This window comes from Myotis brandtii, unplaced genomic scaffold (assembly GCF_000412655.1).
Source record: "Myotis brandtii unplaced genomic scaffold, ASM41265v1 scaffold1167, whole genome shotgun sequence".
Lineage (NCBI taxonomy): Eukaryota > Metazoa > Chordata > Mammalia > Chiroptera > Vespertilionidae > Myotis > Myotis brandtii.
This window is the reverse complement of record NW_005354039.1, coordinates 1,651,993-1,663,765: the sequence shown is the minus strand read 5'-3', so window position 1 is coordinate 1,663,765 and position 11,773 is coordinate 1,651,993. Positions and strand designations below refer to the sequence as shown.

General features: G+C 41.5%; 1 protein-coding gene across 1 annotated transcript in view; it reads left to right on the top strand.

The window, feature by feature from the left end:
- The window catches only part of VPS53 (vacuolar protein sorting 53 homolog (S. cerevisiae)), a 140,091-nt gene that overhangs the window by 103,231 nt on the left and 25,087 nt on the right, over window positions 1-11,773 (top strand). The window contains exons 17-18 of the mRNA XM_005858327.2: window positions 398-480; window positions 1,966-2,044. Coding sequence (XP_005858389.1) covers window positions 398-480; window positions 1,966-2,044 — 162 coding nt within the window. The remainder of the gene's footprint in view (window positions 1-397; window positions 481-1,965; window positions 2,045-11,773) is intronic.

Sequence of the window (11,773 nt, the reverse complement as noted above, 5' to 3'; positions counted from 1 at the left end):
TCTCTCTCTCTCTCTCTCTCTCTCTTTCTTTCCCTACCTTTCTCTCTAAAATCAATAAGAACTTATCCTCACATGAGGATTAAAAAAAATTAGTGAAATAAATTGTCAGAGTGTCATAAGAAACAATTACAACCCAATGCTCAAGGGCACAGATTCTAGAGGAAGTTTATTTCCTGGTCCCACCACTTACTGTCTTGGGTAGGTCACTCCTCCATTTCCTCATCTGTAAAATGGGGATAGGAATAGAATCTTCCTCCTAGGGTTGTGAGAATGCAATGAGTCAATGCAGGAAAAGGGCCTGGAATTACGCTTGAATCATCAAACTCAGTCCATGTTAAGTATTCTTATGATGGTTCTTATTTGGATAATCATTAAGCATGTTTTTCTTTTCTAACAGCTGGAAGAAAAACTCAAAGAAAAAGTTGATGTAAGTCTGACTGAACGAATCAATCTGACTGGAGAAATGGACACATTCAGCACGTATGTACCTCGCACACACTTGCTCATGGTCTGCCCTGCACAGAGCGGCATGTCTCAGGCTATGGGCCTTAGGTCACTGCAGAGCCTTCGAGGCTTCCAGGGCCTTCTGATGGATCGGGATCATCCTCCACCAGCCACCAAGAAGAACCATGAGGAGCTGGTGCGGCTGCGTCCCATTCTGTCTCCTCAGATAGAACCGTTTTTAGCTTCTAGGTTTTTATTGTTTCACTATTAGAATAGCAAAAAGAATGCCCCCCTTGGACATCCCTGAAGGAAGGTCAGATCCAAGGCCTCCTATCTGCCTCCTAAATCCACAGAGGGCCAGCCCCACCTCCAGTGTTTTAGAATATAAAGCAGCGCCCAGCCGGTTTGGCTTAGGATAGAGTGTCAGCCTGCGGACTGAAGGATCCCAGGTTCTATTCTCATAAAGGGCAGCTACCTTGGTTGCAGGTTCCATCCTCGGCCCTGGTTGGACGCATGCGAGGCAACCAATCGATGTGTCTCTCACATTGATGTTTCTCTTTTTCTGTCCCCCCCCCCCCCCTAAAAAAACCAATGGGAAAATATCCTCAGGTGAGGATTAACAAACAAAAAAAAATTGTAATACAATATAAAACAGTGATTTTCAACCTTTTATCTCCTGGCACACATAAACTAATTACTAAATTTCTGTGGCACACCAAAACTTATTTTTTGCTGATGTGACAAAATGATATATTTTTCTGATCTGACAAAAAAGTAGGGATAATTTTGATTCATTTACACCAGAAGGCTAGTGTTGGCTGTTGTCATTTTTTTTTATTTGCGGATCTAAGGGAAAAGAGGTCAGTGCCCCTGGCTAAATAATCAGGTATTGCATGTTTTAAAAATCTTGCAGCGCACCAGTGTGCTGTGGCACACTGATTGGAAATATCTGGTATACACTGTAAGCAGCCAGATTTTAGCTGTGTGTGTGTGTGTGTGTGTGTGTGTGTGTGTGTGTGTGTGTGTTTGGGTTGGGGGAGGTGGGGTGTCTGTCCAAGAAGTTCAAACTGAAAAGCCTTCTCGAAGTAGTTCTTTCCCTGGTGTTTCTTAGCAGTATTTTTTTCATGGTCATTACATGAGATTGGGATAGGCTGAGCTTTCTCATCACCACTTTTTGAGGAAAAATTAAAGTTTTCTTAAGTCGTTTCCTCTCCTTTGTACTTTTGGAGATAGAAGTGAAGAGAGATTCTGGGTGCAGCAAATAGAAAGAATTTTGTGGAATTTTGTGTCCTCAGTGAGGACACACCTAAATAAGACCAGGACATGCAGCAAGAATGAAGAAAGAGCCAAGGGTTCCTCGTTGTCACTAATTCCCTTTTGAAATTCAATTCGAGTGTACTGAGTTTCTGATGAAATGATGAATCTCATTTTACACGGGTGCCTAAAACATTTGGGAGGGCTGTGTCACTTAAAAAGTCCTCTTTTGGAAAGTTCTGACCTACGAATTTGTTTGACTTGCAGTGTCATCTCGAACAGCATCCAGTTGTTGGTTCAGGACCTGGATGCTGCCTGTGACCCGGCCCTGACTGCCATGAGCAAGGTAAGGGTTTGGGAAGTTGCTTCCCAGACGTCCAAGGGTGACCCAAGATGGTTTCTATCAGCTCTTGCCTGGAGCGTCTTCAGACTCTTCAGTGCTTAGAGTATCAGTCTGGAGGAGAATGGAGGACCTCAAAGAGTCTCCCAAAGCGCTCATTTTATCTTGTACCTTAAGTCCATCTCTTGTCCTTTTTTAAAAGATATATATATGTATATTTTTTTATTGATTTCAGAGAGGAAGGGAGAGGGAGAGGAAGAGAGAGAGAGAGAGAGAGAGAGAGAGAGAGAGAGAGAGAGAGAGAGGAACTTCAGTGATGAGAGAGAATCATTGATTGGCTGCCTCCTTCACGCCCCCTACTGGGGATTGAGCCTGCAACCGGGACATGTGCCCTTGGCGGGAATCAAACCCGGGACCCTTCAGTCCGCAGGCCAATGCTCTATCCACTGAGCCAAACCAGCTAGGGCCCATCTCTTGTCCTTTGAGAACAAGACGGGGAGCAGATGGGTTTGGTAAGTCTAAAGGAGATGTTAACTTTGGTGAGCATCTGACACGTGCTGATGAAAATTTTAAGTGGTCTCACCAGAATGGGTGCTTTTGTTAGTAACTTCTGGCTTATCTTCATTGTTGCCCACTGAGAGGATTTTCTCATTCTTTCTGAGCTCTGGTGCCCATGCAGGATTGTTTAATCAGGTTGTGGACCCTGGTGTTCTGTTACCTTAGCTGCCCATCAGTTAGTTCTCAGCCCTCCTTTGACACCTACCACATGCTGCCTTGTGTTGCTATTTGGCTTTTATGTACCTGTGTCTTTCTTCCTAAAGGGATATACATTCCTTAATGCATGGACCATATAGAACATAGAAGACTTTCATGTTTGTCGATTAATTGAGTTGGAACAGGCAATTCTTTATTGATTTATAAGTCAAATAACATTAAGCTATCCACTGTAGAACCTTCTAGAGCTGAGGTCAGCAAACTGCAGCCTGTGGGCCAAATTAGGCCCACTGCCTGTTTTTATAAATAAAGTTTGTTTTTGTAATCACAAATAGGATTTTTTATTGTCACCATTAAGTCCGAATTTTAAACAGATTCTTGAACCAGAGGCTCAAATCCATCAGGTCATTCAACTTTAGCACCTGTCTCCATCCCCAGTAGCGTTTGCAGAACTGCTACCTTCACCGTGAAGCTCCATGAGTTTCCCCAATTCCAACTTGGGCTTCTTCAGCATTGACTTTTCTACCAAAGACATCATGGAGCAGATTAATGAATTGGCAAGACTTTTCCAGTGTTCTCTGGAATCAGTTTATTGACCACTTCTTTCAAGTCATTTGTCTGCACCTCTTGGGTCATGATTTCCATCATCATCTTCCAGATTTGGTGGGCCTGTTCATGCTGAGCACAAGAGGCCTTCCAAATCTGATTCTTGCGTTTTTTAGTAAAACCAACACAGAATAGACAAAGCAAATAACCATCAGTAGTCTTGACATCAACATGAGCTTCAATCATGGTCTGTCTTTGTTTTTTATCCTCACCCGAGGATATGTTTTTATTGATTTGAGAGAGAAAGGAATAGGAGAAAGAGAAACATCGATGTGAGAAACATCAATCGGTTGCCTCCCGTATGAGCCCTGAACAGGGATTGAACCCACAACCTAGGTATGAACCCTGACTGGAAATTGAACCCACAACCTTTTGGTACAGGACAATGCTCCAACCAACTGAGCCACCCAGCCAGGGCTGGTCTGCCGTTCTTTGACATGGAGTACATTTAGTGTCCATGGTAAGATCATGCCATGGAAATTAGGCAAATTTTTGTCCTGAACATTCTTAGCTTGAATTTTCTAAATGGAACTGCATCATTCTGCGTTTCAGATAGGCTCACTTCAAAAACACAACCCTTGAGACCATTAGATAGATTTTGTTCCTTAAGTTCTCGTGACGAGTACTTTTCCAATATTTCTTATACCGAACATAGCTGGTGCTTTCTCATCATACCAATCTTGCTTAAAAAATGGGTCGACCTCTCTAGCCAATTTGGCTCAGTGGATAGAGCATCAGCCCGTAGATTGAAGGGTCCCAGGTTCATTTCTGGTCAAGGGCATATACCTCAGTTGCAGGCGCGATCCCTGGCCGTGGTCGGGGCTTGTGCGAGAGGCAACCAGTCGATGTGTCTCTCTCACATTGAAGTGTCTCTCTCACATCGATGTTTCTCTCTCTTTCACTTTCCCTCCCTTCCACTCTCTCTAAAACTCAATGGGAAAATATCCTCGGATGAGGATTAACAGAAAAAGAAAATGGATTAACCACTTTCTCCTTGGCTCCCTTTTTGTCACCTTTTGTAAGTCACTTGTTCTTGCCGATTGCCATGGTGCTGCTCAGAGAGCCGAAAGGTGCGAATGAAGTCTTAAATAAAGGTGTACAGTGGGGCCTTGACTTACGAGTGTCCCGCCTAACGAGTTTTTCGAGATACGAGCCGTTTCTCAGCCAATTTTTTACTTTTGAGTTGCGAGCTAAAATTCGGGTTACGAGCCAGCTTCAGATACCCCACCGCTAGTTGGCGCAGCGAACGTCACAGTGAATGCCACAACATCAGCCCAGCATCACGTGTCTCACTTGTTCACTTTTTGATTTGACATATGAGTAATTTGAGTTATGAGCTCCGTCACGGAATGAATTAAACTCGTAAGTCAAGGCCCCACTGTACATAAAGTTTTATTGGAACATAGCCATACTCATCTATCTATACAGGGTGGGCCAAAATTAGGTTTAGAGTTGTTTGTACGGAAAAATATACAGTAATTAATAAATAATAATACAAGAATAAAGTCTGGTGGTGGGTGAGAAGAGATTAACCAAAGAACTTGTATGCATATATGTATAACCCAAGGTCTGGGGTGCAGGTGGGGATGGGGGTGGGCTAGAAGGGGTCAAAGGGAGGAGAATAAACTGTGTTTCACATACAACGGCAAACCTACTCTTGCCCCACCCTGTATATTGTCTGTGGCTGCTTTTTGGCTACAAGGGCAGAATTAAGTAATTGCAACTGAGACCATATGGCTCACAAAGCCTAAAATATTTACAATCTGGCCCTTTACAGAAAAAGTTTGCCAATGCCTATTTTAGTCTTAGACTCTTATAGCATTCTTACCGATTCTGGAGAAAGAACTTCTCTGGGGTATACTGGTCAGTAGCAGACGGAGCACAGTGGAAAGAACACTGGCTTTGGAGTCAGACAGGCCTAACTCCCTTCATTTTTCCTCGGGGGAGGGGGCGCGTTGAGCAAATGACTTAACCTCTCGGGGCCCAAGTTACCTTCTCTGTATGTGAAGTCAGGCATCTGCTTCCGGCGCTGTGAGGATGGAGCACAAAGAGAGTGACTGACCCGGTGCCAGTAGATGCTAGCCCTCTCTCCCTCTCGTCAGGAGGAATGGCTGTGTCATGAGGTTTTGTTAGCAGACATTTGGTCTGAATTTGGTTTTGTAGTAGATTGTAAATATTTAACAAAAATAGGATTAAACCCGAAGCTTAGACTTGAGGGTTTTATGAAGCTAAGTGGGGAGTCCTGAAAAGCTGATGTCACAGCTTTTCTATTCAAAAGGTGGATCCTCTCGCCAATCCTGGCGATGCGCGTTTCCAGTGTTCTCAGTGTTCACAAGCAGAAAACTCTGAGCAGGCAGGTTGAGGAACGTGGCTCTAAAGATCCATTTTGTGGGTTCATCCCTGGCTGCTGGTGAGCACTCACTGTATCCTGAGCATGATCCGTTCCAGCTGCCATCTCTCCTGAACTGCCACACACTGTAGATCGGAATGCAGCTGGTGAAAGAACTTTTACATTTTCCAAAGAAGAGGGGATTTTTTTTTCTTTTAGTAAAACAACAGTTGTAGGGGATTTAACACTCCAGGTGTTGCTTATATGAACTTGTCAGTTCACTAGGTGGGTTTCCCTCAAGCCCCCTGCCCCTAGCCCTACCGCTCATTTCTCCCCCAGACCCACACCAGCAAATACTAACAGAGACCATACCTCCCGAATCTTTTGTTTATATCATAGGAAAACCACAGGCTTGGGAACGCAGCGGCTGGGAGGCTATGGCTCTTTGTCTGAGTCTTCTGGAGTTCTAGCAAAATGAAATCCATGTGATGAAAATGACTAGATATAAACAAGCCGAGTGGTCAGAGTGATTCAACATACAGCCTGTGATTGGTGCCTGCATCCTGTTTTGTGTAGTTTCTTCTAGGATTTTAAAAAACTTTTTGTTTGGTAATCATGCTTATTACTATCTCTGATTCCATCATTTTTGCTGCTAATTGAACAGTTCAAATCAGACTCTACCCAGCACGGTGCTGGGAGTTGCAAAGCTGGGAAGGATGTAGATGTTATCTCAGGGTTCTGAGATTCCAGAAGGTGTGGGGCAAGAGATGTGTGAGATGAGAGGGATGCCCAAATAACTGCAATATAGTACCGTAAAAAAATCAGTACCATAGAAAAGCACAAAATATTCCCTCTTTCAAAGAGGGGAGAGTTTATATCCCGATGGGGAGATGAGAAGAGCCTTTGTAAGGAAGTGGCATTTGAAATAGGCCATGAAGGATGGTGCAGTTTTGAACTAACTTGTGATGAGGAGAGCATTCCAAACAGGGTGACAATATGAACAAAGGTTTGTAAAGTGAGGAAAATCAGAACTTTGTCAAAATTGCCATTCTCGTTACACACCTTTGGAATTCCACAGGGTACTCTGTACTTGCGCTTACAAGGGAAACCTGCCCTCAAGAAGTTTATATTCAGGGGAGGGGGTACTTAGAATAACTGGTGCTGTAAATAAATGTACTTTATAAGCCTTGGCTGGGTAGCTCAGTCGGTTCGAGCATTGTCCCAATATGCCAAGGTTGCGGGTTCGATCCCCAGTCAGGGTACATACAAGAAACAACCAATGAATGCATAAGTAAGTGAACAACAAATTGATGTTTCTCTCTCTTAAATAAATTAAAAAATTTAAGTTTAAAAAAAATGTATTTTATAAATGATAAGAAAGAGAGTGTTGGGCTTACCAAAGTAGAGTGGAGGTGTTGGATGATACTGAGTTTGACAAGATGGATTGAGCCAAACAATTTAGTTACATCATTCTCCTGGGAGGACACCTGATTCTCATTGAGGGCACCCTGTGACCTCCTCATTGGTTAGCATGTAGGGCTTTCATTATTTGTCCCTTCCCTACTTTGTTAGTTCTGCAACTCCTGTGTATATACCTAAATACAGTCTCCAGGCCACTTTCACGTCCCTGAATACATTACTTTTTTGTGGTTTCCATCCCTTTTCTCATTCTGTTCTTTCTAGAATTCTCTTCCCATTATTGTCTGCCTAGTGAGCACATCCTTTAAGAAATGTCTGCCCCTCTTTAAAAATTGAGGTATAATTCACCCTTTTAAAATCTATAATTCAGTGTTCACAGGGCCATCCAACCACCACTGTCTAATTCCAGAATGTCTTTACTACACCAAAAGGAAACCCTATTCTATTAGCAGTCATGCCCTGTTTCCCTGACAATCACTAATCTACTTTCTGTCTCTATGGATTTGCCTATTCTGGACATTTCACATAAATGGAGCCGTATAATATGTGGCTTTTGTGACTGGCTTCCTTCACTTAGTCTATGTTTCCAATTGTTCATTCATGGGATAGTATGTATCAGTACTTCGTACCTTTTTATGGCTGAATAATATTCCACTGTATGATTATACCACATTTGGTGTATCCATTCATCAGTCACTGGACATTTGGGTGTGTCCACATTTTAATTATTATGACTAATGCTATGAATATTCATGTATAAGTTTTTGTGTGAATATAGTATACATCTAGCTTTCCCAGTACCATTTGTTGAAAAGACTTTTCTTTACCCTTTTGACAATCCTGTGTAAAATCAGTTGACTATAGATATGAGTTTACTTCTGGACAGTCAGGTCTATCCCTTTGATCTATATGTCTGTCCTGAGGCCAGTACTATACTGCTTTGTAGAAAGCTTTGAAATCAAAAGTGTGAGTCCTCTACCTTTGTTCCTTCTCAAGATTGTTTTGGCTGTTTTAAGTCTCTTGCAGTGTCACTATGTTTTGTCTTACCAGCGTGTCTTCCTCTCTCAAGACACCACAGTATATAGACTACCTCTCTATTTTGTTATACAATTATTTTTCCATTTCTGCCTCTCCTGTTAAGCTTTGAACAACTTGAAGCTTATTCCATTTTGGGTCTACATAGCATAGCATAGTCCTTGCTTAACAGTTGTATACAGTAAGTCCTCACTTAATGTTGCTACTTTAAATGAAATGACATATAATGAAAGCAATTTTACATAAGCTAATTGATATAAACAAGAGTTAAGTTCCTACCGCATTATAACAAAACAACACCGAATGACACAATGTTCTTTGAGGACTTTCTGTACTCCCTGACTTTGAAGCTGAAGAAGGCAGGAAGAAGAAAGAACTACTAGTAAAGTTTGTAGACACCCATTTGACCAAAGGATGGCGACAACATAGAAGATGGGTAACTGCACTGAACAGATCGAGCTGTGTGGAGCTGGTGGACTAGAGCAGGAGACTTGAGTGTCTTATAGGAAGTGGCCGGATCGTGGACCCTGGGATCTTTAGGTGCACACATCCGAGTGCTGTTGAGGATGATGTGATGCTCCTCGATGGTACCTAATAGCAGGGCTTCTTACTTCATTAAGTGGCATCTGGCGCTGACTGAAGAAAGGTCAGAATCAGGAAATGCCCACACCCACCTATTCGCTCCCCCAGGTGTGGGCAAGAGCCCTGCTGCTGGAAAAGGAGAGGAAAACACAGAGGGGCAAAGTTAGTAGAAAACATACGCACAAATGGCCTTAAGCAGGACAGGCCCATGTGGAGGAAGTGAAATATGAGAGTTTAGTGCACTGATGGCGAACCTTTTGAGCTCGGCGTGTCAGCATTTTGAAAAACCCTAACTTAACTCTGGTGCCGTGTCACATATAGAAAATTTCTTGATATTTTCAACCATAGTAAAACAAAGACATATTTTTGATATTTATTTTATATATTTAAATGCCATTTAACAAAGAAAAATCAACCAAAAAATGAGTTCGCGTGTCACCTGACACGCGTGTCATAGGTTCGCCATCGCTGGTTTAGTGGTTCCTCTGAAATTGTAACTTTGAGATTATAGTAGTATTGCTGAAAAGTGATGTTAAAATTACCTTTCAGACTACTTTTCCCTCCCATATTGCTTTATTTTCTTAGATGAGCTCTGTGAGATGATAGGAAGTTAAGTCACTTGTCCATGATCTCTTAGCCAGCAGGCGGCAGAACCAGGATTCAAACTCCGGTCTCTCTGCAGGATTGCACCAGATCATACATACAGAATAGGAGTAAGTCATTTTGGAATATGTGGAAACTGAGGCAAGGCAGCTTAAGTGATTTGCTCAAAAGTGGAGGAGCAGTAAGTCAGTGTGTGCCCAGTACTACTAGGTTCACAGGAGTGTTCATGCTTCCTTGATTATGAGCTCTTCAAGCATTCCCACGCATCCTGGTAGATATTTGTCTTCAGCTTTTCTTGGTCTGACACCATGACTTTCCTACAGGGAAGAAAACAGGTTGAGCAGCCAACCCAATTATTCCAGTCTGCTTTGTATATTTCTCCCTGAAGATTAATGAGTAATTATCATCTGGTGTGTTTATTTAGGTTTTGGTTTTTGTTTTTTTTTCATAATATACCCAAAGCCACAAAGCTTTATAATAGTGAAGCAAGAAATAAAATCAAGTCTCCTGATTCTTGAAGGGAGTTGAAGTGTTTTGTGGAAGGAGGAAGAGTTCTGTTTTTTAAATGTAAATTCCATAAATCTTTAGAAGTCAGTATGACTAAATATGGCCTTACAGGTAGGATTTTTTTTTTTTTTTAATTTATGGTTTTCTTTAAAGCAGGGGTGGGGAATATTCAGCCCGTGGGCCTTATAAGTCCCACGAAATCATTTGGTCTGGCCCTGCCAAGGCATTAGGGGTAAGTTAAATAGATGTTTGACCAAATATAGCAGGCTAATTTTTAAGTTGATAATTTTGAATGGCCTAGGAATGATGTTATAAATGTCCAAATGGCCCTTGGCATAAAAATGGTTCCCCACCCCTGCTTTAAAGGGACTGTTGGGCCCCTCACTATGTCCTTTTTTCTAGAGCTGTACACATCATTGGGTGAAAGAATCTAATCTCTAAATTCAAACACACTTAGCTTTTTGCTCATTAGTGGTAGTTTTAGAAAAAACCAGAAAGAAGAAACTGAACAAATTAAATATTCTTACAGTCTAGCATGTAATTTCTATTAGATTTCAAGATTGTGAACATGTACTAATTTAGAAGGTGGTGTTACTATCCCCCAAAGACATTCTGAAATAGCTAGAACAGTCCTCAAATCTGTTCTTTTTTTCCTCAGTCATTAAAATGTAGATCTATTTCAGGAGGCCCACGGAACCGCATGGTTAAGAAATCCTGCAGTTCACTTTCCACCCCTCAATCCAGGCATACCTTCCCTTTTCATAGGAGAGATTTTTTTCATTATGGCCAAAGCAAGTCACTTTCATTATAGAAAATACAGATTTTAAAAAATAAGAAGATTTAAATCACCCATAATTACAATTAGTGGATATATTTCAGTCTTTTTTACAAATATATATTTTTAAATAAGTTCATACTTTACATACTATTTTATGAACTGATTTTCTCATTTAACAGGTCTTAATACTTTTTTGTCATTTAATCTAGAACTTCAATATTATTGCATAGTATTCCATAGTACAGAGTATTTATTGTTAAAACCATAACAATAGTTAACATTTGCTATGGAGTTTAATACATGCCAGGCACTATGTTAAGAACATTTCATGCATTATCTTCCAATAACTCTATGGATTTTAGATATTATTATTATTATTGTCCCAATTTTATAGCTGAGAAAACTGAGGCTCAGAGAGGTTAGGTTAACTTGCCAAAGACACACTTAGCAGGTTGCACAAACAATATAACTCATGACTGGCGGACTTTGAATTTCCTCATTTTAAGTGCTGTAATCTACTCCTTCCCTTAAAATCTAGGTAATTAACTTGCTTTTGATAGGTTTTTAAGTTATTTTCAATTTTTCACATTTACCAGTATAAACAGTCTGGCAATGGACAACCTTGTGTATATGTATGTGTGTGTATTTTTTTCTAAACATTCATAATTATTAATGTCAGATTAATTCCCTTAAAGGGAATTGTAGACATCAAAGCTATGTAAAATGCTAAGATTTTTGATAGGTGTTTTCAAATTGCTTTTAAGAATTCACCTTTCCATTGGCCCAGCAGTGAGTGGAAAAAAGAAATATATATAGCCCGGTCAGTGTTGCTCAGTGGTTGAGCATTGACCTATGAACCAGGAGGTCATGGTTCGATTCCCAGTCAGGGCACATGCCTGGGTTGTGGGCTCCATCCCCACTATGGGGCGTGCAGGAGGCAGCCAGTCGATGATTTTCTGTCATCATTGATGTTCCCATCTCTTTCTCCCTCTCCTTTCCTCTCTGAGATCAATTAAAAAAAAAATTTGTGCAAGGGGCTCAGCCCCCGCCGCCTATGGCAGCTGCCTTGGCCCCCACCCGCCGCGGTGGCTGCCTCTGCCTCAGCCCCTGTTGCCACGGCTTTGTCTGAAAGGTTGTCCAGAAGGATATCTGGTCTAATTCA